The 19,190-nt window shown below is 35.2% G+C and overlaps 1 protein-coding gene across 1 annotated transcript in view; it reads right to left on the reverse strand.

Moving 5' to 3' along the window:
* The window catches only part of LOC129273997 (mucin-2-like), a 63,202-nt gene that overhangs the window by 4,135 nt on the left and 39,877 nt on the right, over positions 1 to 19,190 (reverse strand). The window contains exons 43-71 of the mRNA XM_064108929.1: positions 19,031 to 19,187; positions 18,703 to 18,762; positions 18,329 to 18,526; positions 16,256 to 16,479; positions 14,254 to 14,410; positions 13,927 to 13,986; positions 13,544 to 13,750; positions 12,405 to 12,628; positions 11,929 to 12,085; positions 11,602 to 11,661; positions 11,210 to 11,425; positions 10,093 to 10,316; positions 9,617 to 9,773; positions 9,290 to 9,349; positions 8,898 to 9,113; positions 7,781 to 8,004; positions 7,305 to 7,461; positions 6,978 to 7,037; positions 6,595 to 6,801; positions 5,458 to 5,681; positions 4,982 to 5,138; positions 4,655 to 4,714; positions 4,272 to 4,478; positions 3,176 to 3,358; positions 2,371 to 2,430; positions 1,988 to 2,194; positions 851 to 1,074; positions 375 to 531; positions 48 to 107 (exon numbers count right to left, since the gene is read on the reverse strand). Coding sequence (XP_063964999.1) covers positions 48 to 107; positions 375 to 531; positions 851 to 1,074; positions 1,988 to 2,194; positions 2,371 to 2,430; positions 3,176 to 3,358; positions 4,272 to 4,478; positions 4,655 to 4,714; positions 4,982 to 5,138; positions 5,458 to 5,681; positions 6,595 to 6,801; positions 6,978 to 7,037; positions 7,305 to 7,461; positions 7,781 to 8,004; positions 8,898 to 9,113; positions 9,290 to 9,349; positions 9,617 to 9,773; positions 10,093 to 10,316; positions 11,210 to 11,425; positions 11,602 to 11,661; positions 11,929 to 12,085; positions 12,405 to 12,628; positions 13,544 to 13,750; positions 13,927 to 13,986; positions 14,254 to 14,410; positions 16,256 to 16,479; positions 18,329 to 18,526; positions 18,703 to 18,762; positions 19,031 to 19,187 — 4,564 coding nt within the window. The remainder of the gene's footprint in view (positions 1 to 47; positions 108 to 374; positions 532 to 850; positions 1,075 to 1,987; positions 2,195 to 2,370; positions 2,431 to 3,175; positions 3,359 to 4,271; positions 4,479 to 4,654; positions 4,715 to 4,981; positions 5,139 to 5,457; positions 5,682 to 6,594; positions 6,802 to 6,977; positions 7,038 to 7,304; positions 7,462 to 7,780; positions 8,005 to 8,897; positions 9,114 to 9,289; positions 9,350 to 9,616; positions 9,774 to 10,092; positions 10,317 to 11,209; positions 11,426 to 11,601; positions 11,662 to 11,928; positions 12,086 to 12,404; positions 12,629 to 13,543; positions 13,751 to 13,926; positions 13,987 to 14,253; positions 14,411 to 16,255; positions 16,480 to 18,328; positions 18,527 to 18,702; positions 18,763 to 19,030; positions 19,188 to 19,190) is intronic.

The following is a 19,190-nucleotide window of genomic DNA, read 5'->3' on the forward strand; positions in this document are numbered from 1 at the left end:
TATCATATAATTCCAAAATAAATGAAAGAGTAACTGCCTCAACCTACCAGATGTTGTAGATGGGGTGGTAGTTTCTGGGACTGTTGTTGTAGTTGTTGTATCCAGACCTAGTAGAAATAATACCATGAGGATAAATATATTTGCTTTCATACATACATGTAGCTTTCAGTGCAAAGTTGATGACAATTTGAAAAGCACTACTTAAACGTCCATACAATCAAAGGATAAAACTTTATCCCTAATTTTAGTCAGACATAAAATTAAAACAACTAAGGCAAAATAATTAAATGAATGAATCAATGTCATCATTAGTCTTTTGTTCAAATCAATCATAAGTTGTCATCTGGGATCAAGCAAATACAAATATTATTTACTTTCATTGCAGCCATGCAAAGTCATGGAGGTGATGTCTCTATCCTCCGTAAAAAGTATTCGAACTGCACGGCTGGACGTAAGTCTTTCGGAGAAGCTGATTTCCACAGTACCAGTTCCATCTACCTGTACATAGCGTTCAGTCCCAATGATATTTCCCTGCAGTAGATAAAAACAAATTAAAGAATGAAAAATTTCAAGATTAGGATAACATTCCTTCAAAAGATCTACCCACACTCAAAATTATACCAACTTAGCCAGACCACCCAAAATTTTGAAGGGAGACTACGCAATTGGACATTGCTTTCAATTCTGACTCTTCACCCTAAAGGAACAATTATCAAGGGAAAGAAAATAGTGGCAGCTAATCAATTCATGTCAATGATCAAACATCAAGAGCAGAGAGAGCACATTTGCCACTTAAAATAGTCCTGTTACTGATATGAGATAAAACATACAATTGAAGCAATATTTGTACCTGTTCATCTTCGACGTTTCTGGCGAGAAGATCTGTCTTACTTGTAACATCCTCATAATTCTCACCATCTGTTGTCACCTCAACAGAGAGAGATACACTCTGGACTCCTGATATATTGGGAGTAACCTTGATTGCGGAAATATCAGCTGTTCCGGATGGCAAGCGTACAGTGTAGGATCTAGGACTGTCTTGAGTAAGCTCTTCGGTCAGGACATCATAACAATCTGTAAAAAAATGTCATGAATTTCAAAATACAAAGAATAAGTAAAGAGATAAATTCATAGTATCAAAATAAGGCTATATATTTCATAGAACTTCTCAGATCAAACATCATAATGTCTTGTGTAATCTTATGTTAGATGTAATGGCATACGCAAGATCTGTTAGTGAGCACCTCGGCAAACGTCACAAATTAGTCCAGAGAGAAGGATCATACAATATTACAGAAGACATCTTTATGGTTGACGATATCCAAGCAATAAAAAGAGTTACTTGAGCCATGAGGAAAACAAGTATTGATCAAAATGCTGATGTTATGATCAAATCAAGGCAAAATTTATAAATTCAAATTGGAATTTAATTAGCTTATGTTAATATGCTTGACAAAAAGTCCCAAGACTTTATTACAATAAGTGTTTAGAAGAATATTCTGTATGGAAAGAATACATGATAGATGACTAGCACATCAATCAAAAACAATTCACTGTAGCTAAGAGAACTTTTTAAAAGCTGGAAGCAGCAAAGTTGTTTTTCACAATAAACAAGCATTTTGTTACTTTTCTATTTAACATGAAACAACATTCACAAAAGTCACCTTAAATGATTAAAATTACTTAACATACAAAGGAAACAAGTTTAATCTAAGACTTCCCTTTCAAATCCAATGGCACTATCCCAGTCTTTAATGGCAAAGATCAACAATCTTCCACCTTAAAAATATCATCCAACTCAAAACTGATTACTTAGTAGGCAATGATTAGGGCAGTGTCGCCTATCACAAAACGTCACAATTCTAGACATCAACATGAATGAAACAGTTAAACAAAATGGTTTTGAGCAAAATGACTCAGGGTAGTAATAATCCTACACTAATAAACTAGTATCTGCACATCTTTTATTACTCTTTCTACACTGTACCTCGAGTTATTGTCATTGTTGCAGTTGTTTGAGTAGTGGAGCTTTCAGGTGTGGTGGTAGTAACAGTTGTTGTCTCCTCGACAACTGTGGTGCTTGCGGTTGTTGTTACTGTAGTTGTCATTTCTTCTGTCACTGTGGTAGTTGGAGAAGTTGTGGTTGCTGGAGTGGTAGTGGTCGTAACACTCGTTGTTACAGTAGTTGTCGGTTCTGTATTTTAATACAATTAATTTGAAATAATAATCACAATAATACAAAAATGATAAATGAAAGTAATGTAACTCATAATAGCCAAACTAAAATATGAATACATAGACAACTGTTTTGGCATTTTAGCCCTATCATATAATTCCAAAATAAATGAAAGAGTAACTGCCTCAACCTACCAGATGTTGTAGATGGGGTGGTAGTTTCTGGGACTGTTGTTGTAGTTGTTGTAACCAGACCTAGTAGAAATAATACCATGAGGATAAATATATTTGCTTCCATACATACATGTAGCTTTCAGTGCAAAGTTGATGACAATTTGAAAAGCACTTCTTAAACGTCCATACAATCAAAGGATAAAACTTTATTCCTAATTTTAGTCAGACATAAAATTAAAACAACAAAGGCAAAATAACTAAATGAATGAATCAATGTCATCATTAGTCTTTTGTTCAAATCAATCATGAGTTGTCATCAGGGATCAAGCAAATACAAATATTATTTACTTTCATTGCAGCCATGCAAAGTCATGGAGGTGATGTCTCTATCCTCCGTAAAAATTATTCGAACTGCACGGCTGGACGTAAGTCTTTCGGAGAAGCTGATTTCCACAGTACCAGTTCCATCTACCTGTACATAGCGTTCAGTCCCAATGATATTTCCCTGCAGTAGATAAAAACAAATTAAAGAATGAAAAATTTCAAGATTAGGATAACATTCCTTCAAAAGATCTACCCACACTCAAAATTATACCAACTTAGCCAGACCACCCAAAATTTTGAAGGGAGACCACGCAATTTGACATTGCTTTCAATTCTGACTCTTCACCCTAAAGGAACAATTATCAAGGGAAAGAAAATAGAGCAGAGAGAGCACATTTGCCACTTAAAATAGTCCTGTTACTGATATGAGATAAAACATACAATTGAAGCGATATTTGTACCTGTTCATCTTCGACGTTTCTGGCGAGAAGATCTGTCTTACTTGTAACATCCTCATAATTCTCACCATCTGTTGTCACCTCAACAGAGAGAGATACACTCTGGACTCCTGATATATTGGGAGTAACCTTGATTGCGGAAATATCAGCTGTTCCGGATGGCAAGCGTACAGTGTAGGATCTAGGACTGTCTTGAGTAAGCTCTTCGGTCAGGACATCATAACAATCTGTAAAAAAATGTCATGAATTTCAAGTTACAAAGAATAAGTAAAGAGATAAATTCATAGTATCAAAATAAGGCTATATATTTCATAGAACTTCTCAGATCAAACATCATAATGTCTTGTGTAATCTTATGTTAGATGTAATGGCATACGCAAGATCTGTTAGTGAGCACCTCGGCAAACGTCACAAATTAGTCCAGAGAGAAGGATCAAACAAAATTACAGAAGACATCTTTCTGGTTGACGATATTCAAACAATAAAAAGAGTTACTTGAGCCATGAGGAAAACAAGTATTTATCAAAATGCTGATGTTATGATCAAATCAAGGCAAAATTTATAAATTCAAATTGGAATTCAATTAGCTTATATTAATATGCTTGACAAAAAGTCCCAAGACTTTATTACAATAAGTATTTAGAAAAATATTCTGTATGGAAAGAATACATGATAGATGACTAGCACATCAATCAAAAACAATTCACTGTAGCTAAGAGAACTTTTTAAAAGCTGGAAGCAGCAAAGTTGTTTTTCACAATAAACAAGCATTTTTTTACTTTTCTATTTAACATGAAACAACATTCACAAAAGTCACCTTAAATGATTAAAATTACTTAACATACAAAGGAAACAAGTTTAATCTAAGGCTTCCCTTTCAAATCCAAAGGCACTATCCCAGTCTTTAATGGCAAAGATCAACAATCTTCGACCTTAAAAATATCATCCAACTCAAAACTGATTACTTAGTAGGCAATGATTAGGGCAGTGTCGCCTATCACAAAACGTCACAATTCTAGACATCAACATGAATGAAACAGTTAAACAAAATGGTTTTGAGCAAAATGACTCAGGGTAGTAATAATCCTACACTAATAAACTAGCATCTGTATATCTTTTATTACTCTTTCTACACTGTACCTCGAGTTGTTGTCATTGTTGTAGTTGTTTGAGTAGTGGAGCTTTCAGGTGTGGTGGTAGTAACAGTTGTTGTCTCCTCGACAACTGTGGTGCTTGCGGTTGTTGTTACTGTAGTTGTCATTTCTTCTGTCACTGTGGTAGTTGGAGAAGTTGTGGTTGCTGGAGTGGTAGTGGTCGTAGCACTCGTTGTTACAGTAGTTGTCAGTTCTGTATTTTAATACAATTAATTTGAAATAATAATCACAATAATACAAAAATGATAAATGAAAGTAATGTAACTCATAATAGCCAAACTAAAATATTAATACATAGACAACTATTTTGGCATTTTAGCCCTATCATATAATTCCAATATAAATGAAAGAGTAACTGCCTCAACCTACCAGATGTTGTAGATGGGGTGGTAGTTTCTGGGACTGTTGTTGTAGTTGTTGTAACCAGACCTAGTAGAAATAATACCATGAGGATAAATATATTTGCTTTCATACATACATGTAGCTTTCAGTGCAAAGTTGATGACAATTTGAAAAGCACTTCTTAAACGTCCATACAATCAAAGGATAAAACTTTATTCCTAATTTTAGTCAGACATAAAATTAAAACAACAAAGGCAAAATAACTAAATGAATGAATCAATGTCATCACTAGTCTTTTGTTCAAATCAATCATAAATTGTCATCCGGGATCAAGCAAATACAAATATTATTTACTTTCATTGCAGCCATGCAAAGTCATGGAGGTGATGTCTCTATCCTCCGTAAAAATTATTCGAACTGCACGGCTGGACGTAAGTCTTTCGGAGAAGCTGATTTCCACAGTACCAGTTCCATCTACCTGTACATAGCGTTCAGTCCCAATGATATTTCCCTGCAGTAGATAAAAACAAATTAAAGAATGAAAAATTTCAAGATTAGGATAACATTCCTTCAAAAGATCTACCCACACTCAAAATTATACCAACTTAGCCAGACCACCCAAAATTTTGAAGGGAGACCACGCAATTTGACATTGCTTTCAATTCTGACTCTTCACCCTAAAGGAACAATTATCAAGGGAAAGAAAATAGTGGCAGCTAATCAATTCATGTCAATGATTAAACATCAAGAGCAGAGAGAGCACATTTGCCACTTAAAATAGTCCTGTTACTGATATGAGATAAAACATACAATTGAAGCGATATTTGTACCTGTTCATCTTCGACGTTTCTGGCGAGAAGATCTGTCTTACTTGTAACATCCTCATAATTCTCACCATCTGTTGTCACCTCAACAGTGAGAGATACACTCTGGACTCCTGATATATTGGGAGTAACCTTGATTGCGGAAATATCAGCTGTTCCGGATGGCAAGCGTACAGTGTAGGATCTAGGACTGTCTTGAGTAAGCTCTTCAGTCAGGACATCATAACAATCTGTAAAAAAATGTCATGAATTTCAAGTTACAAAGAATAAGTAAAGAGATAAATTCATAGTATCAAAATAAGGCTATATATTTCATAGAACTTCTCAGATCAAACATCATAATGTCTTGTGTAATCTTATGTTAGATGTAATGGCATACGCAAGATCTGTTAGTGAGCACCTCGGCAAACGTCACAAATTAGTCCAGAGAGAAGGATCAAACAAAATTACAGAAAACATCTTTCTGGTTGACGATATTCAAGCAATAAAAAGAGTTACTTGAGCCATGAGGAAAACAAGTATTTATCAAAATGCTGATGTTATGATCAAATCAAGGCAAAATTTATGAATTCAAATTGGAATTCAATTAGCTTATATTAATATGCTTGACAAAAAGTCCCAAGACTTTATTACAATAAGTGTTTAGAAGAATATTCTGTATGGAAAGAATACATGATAGATGACTAGCACATCAATCAAAAACAATTCACTGTAGCTAAGAGAACTTTTTAAAAGCTGGAAGCAGCAAAGTTGTTTTTCACAATAAACAAGCATTTTGTTACTTTTCTATTTAACATGAAACAACATTCACAAAAGTCACCTTAAATGATTAAAATTACTTAACATACAAAGGAAACAAGTTTAATCTAAGGCTTCCCTTTCAAATCCAAAGGCACTATCCCAGTCTTTAATGGCAAAGATCAACAATCTTCCACATTAAAAATATCATTCAACTCAAAACTGATTACTTAGTAGGCAATGATTAGGGCAGTGTCGCCTATCACAAAACGTCACAATTCTAGACATCAACATGAATGAAACAGTTAAACAAAATGGTTTTGAGCAAAATGACTCAGGGTAGTAATAATCCTACACTAATAAACTAGCATCTGTATATCTTTTATTACTCTTTCTACACTGTACCTCGAGTTGTTGTCATTGTTGTAGTTGTTTGAGTAGTGGAGCTTTCAGGTGTGGTGGTAGTAACAGTTGTTGTCTCCTCGACAACTGTGGTGCTTGCGGTTGTTGTCACTGTAGTTGTCATTTCTTCTGTCACTGTGGTAGTTGGAGAAGTTGTGGTTGCTGGAGTGGTAGTGGTCGTAGCACTCGTTGTTACAGTAGTTGTCGGTTCTGTATTTTAATACAATTAATTTGAAATAATAATCACAATAATACAAAAATGATAAATGAAAGTAATGTAACTCATAATAGCCAACCTAAAATATGAATACATAAACAACTGTTTTGGCATTTTAGCCCTATCATATAATTCCAAAATAAATGAAAGAGTAACTGCCTCAACCTACCAGATGTTGTAGATGGGGTGGTAGTTTCTGGGACTGTTGTTGTAGTTGTTGTATCCAGACCTAGTAGAAATAATACCATGAGGATAAATATATTTGCTTTCATACATACATGTAGCTTTCAGTGCAAAGTTGATGACAATTTGAAAAGCACTACTTAAACGTCCATACAATCAAAGGATAAAACTTTATTCCTAATTTTAGTCAGACATAAAATTAAAACAACTAAGGCAAAATAATTAAATGAATGAATCAATGTCATCATTAGTCTTTTGTTCAAATCAATCATAAGTTGTCATCAGGGATCAAGCAAATACAAATATTATTTACTTTCATTGCAGCCATGCAAAGTCATGGAGGTGATGTCTTTATCCTCCGTAAAAATTATTCGAACTGCACGGCTGGACGTAAGTCTTTCGGAGAAGCTGATTTCCACAGTACCAGTTCCATCTACCTGTACATAGCGTTCAGTCCCAATGATATTTCCCTGCAGTAGATAAAAACAAATTAAAGAATGAAAAATTTCAAGATTAGGATAACATTCCTTCAAAAGATCTACCCACACTCAAAATTATACCAACTTAGCCAGACCACCCAAAATTTTGAAGGGAGACCACGCAATTTGACATTGCTTTCAATTCTGACTCTTCACCCTATAGGAACAATTATCAAGGGAAAGAAAATAGTGGCAGCTAATCAATTCATGTCAATGATTAAACATCAAGAGCAGAGAGAGCACATTTGCCACTTAAAATAGTCCTGTTACTGATATGAGATAAAACATACAATTGAAGCAATATTTGTACCTGTTCATCTTCGACGTTTCTGGCGAGAAGATCTGTCTTACTTGTAACATCCTCATAATTCTCACCATCTGTTGTCACCTCAACAGAGAGAGATACACTCTGGACTCCTGATATATTGGGAGTAACCTTGATTGCGGAAATATCAGCTGTTCCGGATGGCAAGCGTACAGTGTAGGATCTAGGACTGTCTTGAGTAAGCTCTTCGGTCAGGACATCATAACAATCTGTAAAAAAATGTCATGAATTTCAAAATACAAAGAATAAGTAAAGAGATAAATTCATAGTATCAAAATAAGGCTATATATTTCATAGAACTTCTCAGATCAAACATCATAATGTCTTGTGTAATCTTATGTTAGATGTAATGGCATACGCAAGATCTGTTAGTGAGCACCTCGGCAAACGTCACAAATTAGTCCAGAGAGAAGGATCATACAATATTACAGAAGACATCTTTATGGTTGACGATATCCAAGCAATAAAAAGAGTTACTTGAGCCATGAGGAAAACAAGTATTGATCAAAATGCTGATGTTATGATCAAATCAAGGCAAAATTTATAAATTCAAATTGGAATTCAATTAGCTTATGTTAATATGCTTGACAAAAAGTCCCAAGACTTTATTACAATAAGTGTTTAGAAGAATATTCTGTATGGAAAGAATACATGATAGATGACTAGCACATCAATCAAAAACAATTCACTGTAGCTAAGAGAACTCTTTAAAAGCTGGAAGCAGCAAAGTTGTTTTTCACAATAAACAAGCATTTTGTTACTTTTCTATTTAACATGAAACAACATTCACAAAAGTCACCTTAAATGATTAAATTTACTTAACATACAAAGGAAACAAGTTTAATCTAAGACTTCCCTTTCAAATCCAATGGCACTATCCCAGTCTTTAATGGCAAAGATCAACAATCTTCCACATTAAAAATATCATCCAACTCAAAACTGATTACTTAGTAGGCAATGATTAGGGCAGTGTCGCCTATCACAAAACGTCACAATTCTAGACATCAACATGAATGAAACAGTTAAAATGGTTTTGAGCAAAATGACTCAGGATAGTAATAATCCTACACTAATAAACTAGCATCTGCACATCTTTTATTACTCTTGCTACCTCGAGTTGTTTTCATTGTTGTAGTTGTTTGAGTAGTCGAGCTTTCAGGTGTGGTGGTAGTAACAGTTGTTGTCTCCTCGACAACTGTGGTGCTTGCGGTTGTTGTTACTGTAGTTGTCATTTCTTCTGTCACTGTGGTAGTTGGAGAAGTTGTGGTTGCTGGAGTGGTAGTGGTCGTAGCACTCGTTGTTACAGTAGTTGTCGGTTCTGTATTTTAATACATTTAATTTGAAATAATAATCACAATAATACAAAAATGATAAATGAAAGTAATGTAACTCATAATAGCCAAACTAAAATATGAATACGTAGACAACTGTTGTGGCATTTTAGCCCTATCATAACATTCCAAAATAAATGAAAGAGTAACTGCCTCAACCTACCAGATGTTGTAGATGGGGTGGTAGTTTCTGGGACTGTTGTTGTAGTTGTTGTAACCAGACCTAGTAGAAATAATACCATGAGGATAAATATATTTGCTTTCATACATACATGTAGCTTTCAGTGCAAAGTTGATGACAATTTGAAAAGCACTACTTAAACGTCCATACAATCAAAGGATAAAACTTTATTCCTAATTTTAGTCAGACATAAAATTAAAACAACTAAGGCAAAATAATTAAATGAATGAATCAATGTCATCATTAGTCTTTTGTTCAAATCAATCATAAGTTGTCATCAGGGATCAAGCAAATACAAATATTATTTACTTTCATTGCAGCCATGCAAAGTCATGGAGGTGATGTCTTTATCCTCCGTAAAAATTATTCGAACTGCACGGCTGGACGTAAGTCTTTCGGAGAAGCTGATTTCCACAGTACCAGTTCCATCTACCTGTACATAGCGTTCAGTCCCAATGATATTTCCCTGCAGTAGATAAAAACAAATTAAAGAATGAAAAATTTCAAGATTAGGATAACATTCCTTCAAAAGATCTACCCACACTCAAAATTATACCAACTTAGCCAGACCACCCAAAATTTTGAAGGGAGACCACGCAATTTGACATTGCTTTCAATTCTGACTCTTCACCCTATAGGAACAATTATCAAGGGAAAGAAAATAGTGGCAGCTAATCAATTCATGTCAATGATTAAACATCAAGAGCAGAGAGAGCACATTTGCCACTTAAAATAGTCCTGTTACTGATATGAGATAAAACATACAATTGAAGCAATATTTGTACCTGTTCATCTTCGACGTTTCTGGCGAGAAGATCTGTCTTACTTGTAACATCCTCATAATTCTCACCATCTGTTGTCACCTCAACAGAGAGAGATACACTCTGGACTCCTGATATATTGGGAGTAACCTTGATTGCGGAAATATCAGCTGTTCCGGATGGCAAGCGTACAGTGTAGGATCTAGGACTGTCTTGAGTAAGCTCTTCGGTCAGGACATCATAACAATCTGTAAAAAAATGTCATGAATTTCAAAATACAAAGAATAAGTAAAGAGATAAATTCATAGTATCAAAATAAGGCTATATATTTCATAGAACTTCTCAGATCAAACATCATAATGTCTTGTGTAATCTTATGTTAGATGTAATGGCATACGCAAGATCTGTTAGTGAGCACCTCGGCAAACGTCACAAATTAGTCCAGAGAGAAGGATCATACAATATTACAGAAGACATCTTTATGGTTGACGATATCCAAGCAATAAAAAGAGTTACTTGAGCCATGAGGAAAACAAGTATTGATCAAAATGCTGATGTTATGATCAAATCAAGGCAAAATTTATAAATTCAAATTGGAATTCAATTAGCTTATGTTAATATGCTTGACAAAAAGTCCCAAGACTTTATTACAATAAGTGTTTAGAAGAATATTCTGTATGGAAAGAATACATGATAGATGACTAGCACATCAATCAAAAACAATTCACTGTAGCTAAGAGAACTCTTTAAAAGCTGGAAGCAGCAAAGTTGTTTTTCACAATAAACAAGCATTTTGTTACTTTTCTATTTAACATGAAACAACATTCACAAAAGTCACCTTAAATGATTAAATTTACTTAACATACAAAGGAAACAAGTTTAATCTAAGACTTCCCTTTCAAATCCAATGGCACTATCCCAGTCTTTAATGGCAAAGATCAACAATCTTCCACATTAAAAATATCATCCAACTCAAAACTGATTACTTAGTAGGCAATGATTAGGGCAGTGTCGCCTATCACAAAACGTCACAATTCTAGACATCAACATGAATGAAACAGTTAAAATGGTTTTGAGCAAAATGACTCAGGATAGTAATAATCCTACACTAATAAACTAGCATCTGCACATCTTTTATTACTCTTGCTACCTCGAGTTGTTGTCATTGTTGTAGTTGTTTGAGTAGTCGAGCTTTCAGGTGTGGTGGTAGTAACAGTTGTTGTCTCCTCGACAACTGTGGTGCTTGCGGTTGTTGTTACTGTAGTTGTCATTTCTTCTGTCACTGTGGTAGTTGGAGAAGTTGTGGTTGCTGGAGTGGTAGTGGTCGTAGCACTCGTTGTTACAGTAGTTGTCGGTTCTGTATTTTAATACATTTAATTTGAAATAATAATCACAATAATACAAAAATGATAAATGAAAGTAATGTAACTCATAATAGCCAAACTAAAATATGAATACGTAGACAACTGTTGTGGCATTTTAGCCCTATCATAACATTCCAAAATAAATGAAAGAGTAACTGCCTCAACCTACCAGATGTTGTAGATGGGGTGGTAGTTTCTGGGACTGTTGTTGTAGTTGTTGTAACCAGACCTAGTAGAAATAATACCATGAGGATAAATATATTTGCTTCCATACATACATGTAGCTTTCAGTGCAAAGTTGATGACAATTTGAAAAGCACTTCTTAAACGTCCATACAATCAAAGGATAAAACTTTATTCCTAATTTTAGTCAGACATAAAATTAAAACAACAAAGGCAAAATAACTAAATGAATGAATCAATGTCATCATTAGTCTTTTGTTCAAATCAATCATGAGTTGTCATCAGGGATCAAGCAAATACAAATATTATTTACTTTCATTGCAGCCATGCAAAGTCATGGAGGTGATGTCTCTATCCTCCGTAAAAATTATTCGAACTGCACGGCTGGACGTAAGTCTTTCGGAGAAGCTGATTTCCACAGTACCAGTTCCATCTACCTGTACATAGCGTTCAGTCCCAATGATATTTCCCTGCAGTAGATAAAAACAAATTAAAGAATGAAAAATTTCAAGATTAGGATAACATTCCTTCAAAAGATCTACCCACACTCAAAATTATACCAACTTAGCCAGACCACCCAAAATTTTGCAGGGAGACCACGTAATTTGACATTGCTTTCAATTTTGACTCTTCACCCTAAAGGAACAATTATCAAGGGAAAGAAAATAGTGGCAGCTAATCAATTCATGTCAATGATTGAACATCAAGAGCAGAGAGAGCACATTTGCCACTTAAAATAGTCCTGTTACTGATATGAGATAAAACATACAATTGAAGCGATATTTGTACCTGTTCATCTTCGACGTTTCTGGCGAGAAGATCTGTCTTACTTGTAACATCCTCATAATTCTCACCATCTGTTGTCACCTCAACAGAGAGAGATACACTCTGGACTCCTGATATATTGGGAGTAACCTTGATTGCGGAAATATCAGCTGTTCCGGATGGCAAGCGTACAGTGTAGGATCTAGGACTGTCTTGAGTAAGCTCTTCGGTCAGAACATCATAACATTCTGTAAAAAAAATGTCATGAATTTCAAGTTACAAAGAATAAGTAAAGAGATAAATTCATAGTATCAAAATAAGGCTATATATTTCATAGAACTTCTCAGATCAAACATCATAATGTCTTGTGTAATCTTATGTTAGATGTAATGGCATACGCAAGATCTGTTAGTGAGCACCTCGGCAAACGTCACAAAGTAGTCCAAAGAGAAGGATCAAACAAAATTACAGAAGACATCTTTCTGGTTGACGATATTCAAACAATAAAAAGAGTTACTTGAGCCATGAGGAAGAACAAGTATTTATCAAAATGCTGATGTTATGATCAAATCAAGGCAAAATTTAGAAACTCAAATTGGAATTCAATTAGGTTATATTAATATGCTTGACAAAAAGTCCCAAGACTTTATTACAATGTGTGTTTAGAAGAATATTCTGTATGGAAAGAATACATGATAGATGACTAGCACATCAATAAAAAACGATTCACTGTAGCTAAGAGAACTTTTGAAAACCTGGAAGCAGCAAAGCTGTTTTTCACAATAAACAAGCATTTTGTTACTTTTCTATTTAACATGAAACAACATTCACAAAAGTCACCTTAAATGATTAAAATTACTTAACATACAAAGGAAACAAGTTTAATCTAAGACTTCCCTTTCAAATCCAAAGGCACTATCCCAGTCTTTAATGGCAAAGATCAACAATCATCCACCTTAAAAATATCATCCAACTCAAAACTGATTACTTAGTAGGCAATGATTAGGGCAGTGTCGCCTATCACAAAACGTCACAATTCTAGACATCAACATGAATGAAACAGTTAAACAAAATGGTTTTGAGCAAAATGACTCAGGGTAGTAATAATCCTACACTAATAAACTAGCATCTGCACATCTTTTATTACTCTTTCTACACTGTACCTCGAGTTATTGTCATTGTTGCAGTTGTTTGAGTAGTCGAGCTTTCAGGTGTGGTGGTAGTAACAGTTGTTGTCTCCTCGACAACTGTGGTGCTTGCAGTTGTTGTTACTGTAGTTGTCATTTCTTCTGTCACTGTGGTAGTTGGAGAAGTTGTGGTTGCTGGAGTGGTAGTGGTCGTAGCACTCGTTGTTACAGTAGTTGTCGGTTCTGTATTTTAATACATTTAATTTGAAATAATAATCACAATAATACAAAAATGATAAATGAAAGTAATGTAACTCATAATAGCCAAACTGAAATATGAATACATAGACAACTGTTGTGGCATTTTAGCCCTATCATATAATTCCAAAATAAATGAAAGAGTAATTGCCTCAACCTACCAGATGTTGTAGATGGGGTGGTAGTTTCTGGGACTGTTGTTGTAGTTGTTGTAACCAGACCTAGTAGAAATAATACCATGAGGATAAATATATTTGCTTCCATACATACATGTAGCTTTCAGTGCAAAGTTGATGACAATTTGAAAAGCACTACTTAAACGTCCATACAATCAAAGGATAAAACTTTATTCCTAATTTTAGTCAGACATAAAATTAAAACAACAAAGGCACAATAACTAAATGAATGAATCAATGTCATCATTAGTCTTTTGTTCAAATCAATCATAAGTTGTCATCCGGGATCAAGCAAATACAAATATTATTTACTTTCATTGCAGCCATGCAAAGTCATGGAGGTGATGTCTCTATCCTCCGTAAAAATTATTCGAACTGCACGGCTGGACGTAAGTCTTTCGGAGAAGCTGATTTCCACAGTACCAGTTCCATCTACCTGTACATAGCGTTCAGTCCCAATGATATTTCCCTGCAGTAGATAAAAACAAATTAAAGAATGAAAAATTTCAAGATTAGGATAACATTCCTTCAAAAGATCTACCAGAGCTGCCAACATTGGAAAGATAGAATCCAGTAGATTTCGCAGAGGTATGATTTTGTGAGGGAGCGGCGGAACGTTGTCCCACGGATACGCGGATGGGAGTTTTGGGTAGCAAAACACATTTAGATTAAGAAACAGCATTTGATAGTAACTGACAGCTGTCTAAACCATCAAAAATATTTTCCGATAGATTAAATGCACATTAGAGAGAATTCATGAATTGTCATTGACTAAATATACACTTCAGGCAATACAGTAGATTTTTTGAATAATTCATAAAAGAATGCATTCAACATGAAAATACCTTTAATTGGCCAGAGGGGGAAGGGGCTGCAGTAGTGGTAAACATGGTAAATGAGCTATATAACCGGTGTGTTGGCTCAGTTGGTAGAGCGTCCGTCTCACAACCGGGAGGTTGGGGGTTCAAACCCTGGCCGCGTCAGACCAAAAGACGTTAAAAGATGGGAGTTGCTGCTACCCTGTTTGGCGTTCAACGATTAAAGGGATAGAGCCTCGTCGATCTGGCGCTGCACAGCGGCTGCCGGGCCCACGATCAATTGGGCAAAGCAAATTTTCGGAGTATTTCATTTCATGTCTATTTCGAACAATAAATTATGCATTTATCATTTATCATTTATCATTTATATGTGGACTGTTTAAAGTCTCTGAGGGATTCCTGTGAAAATTGTCACACAGTCCCATTCCGCTTGAAAATTATCTTTATACTTCGAAAAGTATTTTGTCGTCTTGGTCTTGGATGACTCCATCTTCATGATCTCCATGGTCACTGACGATGCAATTGTAGTGTGGATGAATCGGGACGGGGCGTGCTTGAGCTAGCCAGCGCCAGGCTAGCTTACTCATGAAAGAGAAAATGTTCGAATCCGATCAACCCAAGTGAAAGTAGGCGAAAAAATCTCCACTTTGCTTCTGGTTCTTCAGGATTGTCAATAAAATTATTCCTGAAACTGAAAGTCGGGGTGTAAAAGTAATTCACTTGTTAATCCCATCGTTGATCCACAGTTTCAGCTCAAATAAAGCGCACACAAGCTTACGAAAAATGCCTCGCAGTGCTCGTGACCGAACTTCCCTTCTCGTAGCTTCCTGGCGCAGCGCGGCCGGCTGGAGCCGCGCCGGGGCGCATCGGGGGCCATGTGCATGGAGTACCGCTGAAGTGTTTTCATCACACACATTGCAGAACCCGGAAATAAAATGGCTTGTTAGACTACTTCACCAGTCGTTCAGTAAAATTATCTTCATTTACATTGGAAATCAATGTACGATTGTACAAAAACTGGTAAAAGTTACTGGGTAAAATGAAAATGTGATAAGGAGGTTCCACGTGGGTGTTAGGGAGTTGAACATGCTAGACTCGTAAAACAGTCGTTTGTATAAATTTTACAATTTAACAGCTAAAAATCCTGATTATCCGGGAGATTTTGGCATGGGGTCGGGAGAACGAGAGATTGGATTGCAATCCAGTATTCTCCCGCAGGATCCGGGAGACTTGGAAGCTCTGGATCTACCCACACTCAAAATTATCCCAACTTAGACAGACCACCCAAAATTTTGCAGGGAGACCACACAATTTGACATTGCTTTCAATTTAGACTCTTCACCCTAAAGGAACAATTATCAAGGGAAAGAAAATAGTGGAAGCTAATCAATTCATGTCAATGATTAAACATCAAGAGCAGAGAGAGCACATTTGCCACTTAAAATAGTCCTGTTACTGATATGAGATAAAACATACAATTAAAGCGATATTTGTACCTGTTCATCTTCGATGTTTCTGGCGAGAAGATCTGTCTTACTTGTAACATCCTCATAATTCTCACCATCTGTTGTCACCTCAACAGAGAGAGATACACTCTGGACTCCTGATATATTGGGAGTAACCTTGATTGCGGAAATATCGGCTGTTCCGGATGGCAAGCGTACAGTGTAGGATCTAGGACTGTCTTGAGTAAGCTCTTCAGTCAGAACATCATAACATTCTGTAAAAAAAAAATGTCATGAATTTCAAGTTACAAAGAATAAGTAAAGATATTAATTCATAGTATCAAAATAAGGCTATATATTTCATAGAACTTCTCAGATCAAACATCATAATGTCTTGTGTAATCTTATGTTAGATGTAATGGCATACGCAAGATCTGTTAGTGAGCACCTTGGCAAACGTCACAAATTAGTCCAGAGAGAAGGATCAAACAAAATTACAGAAGACATCTTTCTGGTTGACGATATTCAAGCAATAAAAAGAGTTACTTGAGCCATGAGGAAGAACAAGTATTTTTCAAAATGCTGATGTTATGATCAAATCAAGGCAAAATTTCGAAATTCAAATTGGAATTCAATTAGGTTATATTAATATGCTTGACAAAAAGTCCCAAGACTTTATTACAATGTGTGTTTAGAAGAATATTCTGTACGGAAAGAAAACATGATAGACGACAAGCACATCAATAAAAAACAATTCACTGTAGCTAAGAAAACTTTTGAAAACCTGGAAGCAGCAAAGCTGTTTTTTACAGTAAACAAGCATTTTGTTACTTTTCTATTTAACATGAAACAACATTCACAAAAGTCACCTTAAGGACGTTCCACAGTTAAAGTGAAATCCATGTCATTTTCACCAAACTTTGCACATAGATACTTTAGAACCTTAATATTCGAAATATGCAAAAATGAACATAGGTCCATGTGCTTGATTTTTTGCTATAGAGCTTCAAAGTTCACCCAAATTGATGTTCTTAAGAATTGCGCATTCAAAAGAATTTGGCATTTTTAGACCGCCCAAGATTACTACAATGAGTTTAAACCTCCATTACTCTTTCAAAATACATGAAAAAGTCATCAAATTTCGCAAGAGAGTTAATAATTGTATCGTTAGAATAGAGAATCTATCAATAGTGCTATTTGTTTGCAATTTTAAATTTAACAGCACTGTCAGTTCTTAAAAATGGCGTAAAAGATAACAAAATCCCAATCTGAAAAATGTAAAATTTTAGTAACAAACTACAAACGTACAATAAATGCTGCACTTTATTCAAAATCCATGTCATTTTCACCAAAATTTGCAGAGTTGTAGAGGAAGGTATACCTAAGAGGTACAAACATTAAAAAATAGGGGTTCATGTGCTTGCTTTTAAACTATCAGCATTTCTATTAGAACAAATGTGCTTTTTAAAACACCAAAAATGGGCCGAATGCTTAGTATCTATGTGAAGAAAAAATCAAAACCACTCTACCATTTATTCAAACTCGGGCTAATATTCGTGATTCTTGGCAGCACTGCAGAGTAAAGTATTTTGAAATTGTAGAGAATATTTTTTTGAATGGTCCATGGAATAATTCAATTTTTTAGCTTCATGAAATAACACATCGGATCTTCAGTTAAAGTGCAGAAGATGAGAAAAATCAGCTCATACCCGCAGCTAATTAATACCTGTTCATCCATTGTGACGTCAGCGCGCAGAGTGTAAACTATGCGCAGATCATAATGCGCACAAATATAACTGTGGAACGTCCTTAAATGATTAAAATTACTTAACATACAAAGGAAACAAGTTTAATCTAAGACTTCCCTTTCAAATCCAAAGGCACTATCCCAGTCTTTAATGGCAAAGATCAACAATCTTCCACCTTAAAAATATCATCCAACTCAAAACTGGTTACTTAGTAGGCAATGATTAGGGGAGTGTCGCCTATCACAAAACGTCACAATTCTAGACATCAACATGAATGAAACAATTAAACAAAATGGTTTTGAACAAAATGACTCAGGGTAGTAATAATCCTACACTAATAAACTAGCAACTGCACATCTTTTATTACTCTTTCTACCTCGAGTTGTTGTAGTTGTTTGAGTAGTGGAGCTTTCAGGTGTGGTGGTAGTAACAGTTGTTGTCTCCTCGACAACTGTGGTGCTTGCGGTTGTTGTTACTGTAGTTGTCATTTCTTCTGTCACTGTGGTAGTTGGAGAAGTTGAGGTTGCTGGAGTGGTAGTGGTCGTAGCACTCGTTGTTACAGTAGTTGTCGGTTCTGTATTTTAATACAATTAATTTGAAATAATAATCACAATAATACAAAAATGATAAATGAAAGTAATGTAACTCATAATAGCCAAACTAAAATATGAATACATAGACAACTGTTGTGGCATTTTAGCCCTATCATATAATTCCAAAATAAATGAAAGAGTAACGGCCTCAACCTACCAGATGTTGTAGATGGGGTGGTAGTTTCTGGGACTGTTGTTGTAGTTGTTGTAACCAGACCTAGTAGAAATAATACCATGAGGATAAATATATTACCTTTCATACATACATGTAGCTTTCAGTGCAAAGTTGATGACAATTTGAAAAGCACTACTTAAACGTCCATACAATCAAAGGATAAAACTTTATTCCTAATTTTAGTCAGACATAAAATTAAAACAACAAAGGCAAAATAACTAAATGAATGAATCAATGTCATCATTAGTCTTTTGTTCAAAATCAATCATGAGTTGTCATCCAGGATCAAGCAAATACAAATATTATTTACTTTCATTGCAGCCATGCAAAGTCATGGAGGTGATGTCTCTATCCTCCGTAAAAATTATTCGAACTGCACGGCTGGACGTAAGTCTTTCGGAGAAGCTGATTTCCACAGTACCAGTTCCATCTACCTGTACATAGCGTTCAGTCCCAATGATATTTCCCTG

This window comes from Lytechinus pictus, chromosome 13 (genome assembly GCF_037042905.1).
Source record: "Lytechinus pictus isolate F3 Inbred chromosome 13, Lp3.0, whole genome shotgun sequence".
NCBI lineage: Eukaryota > Metazoa > Echinodermata > Echinoidea > Temnopleuroida > Toxopneustidae > Lytechinus > Lytechinus pictus.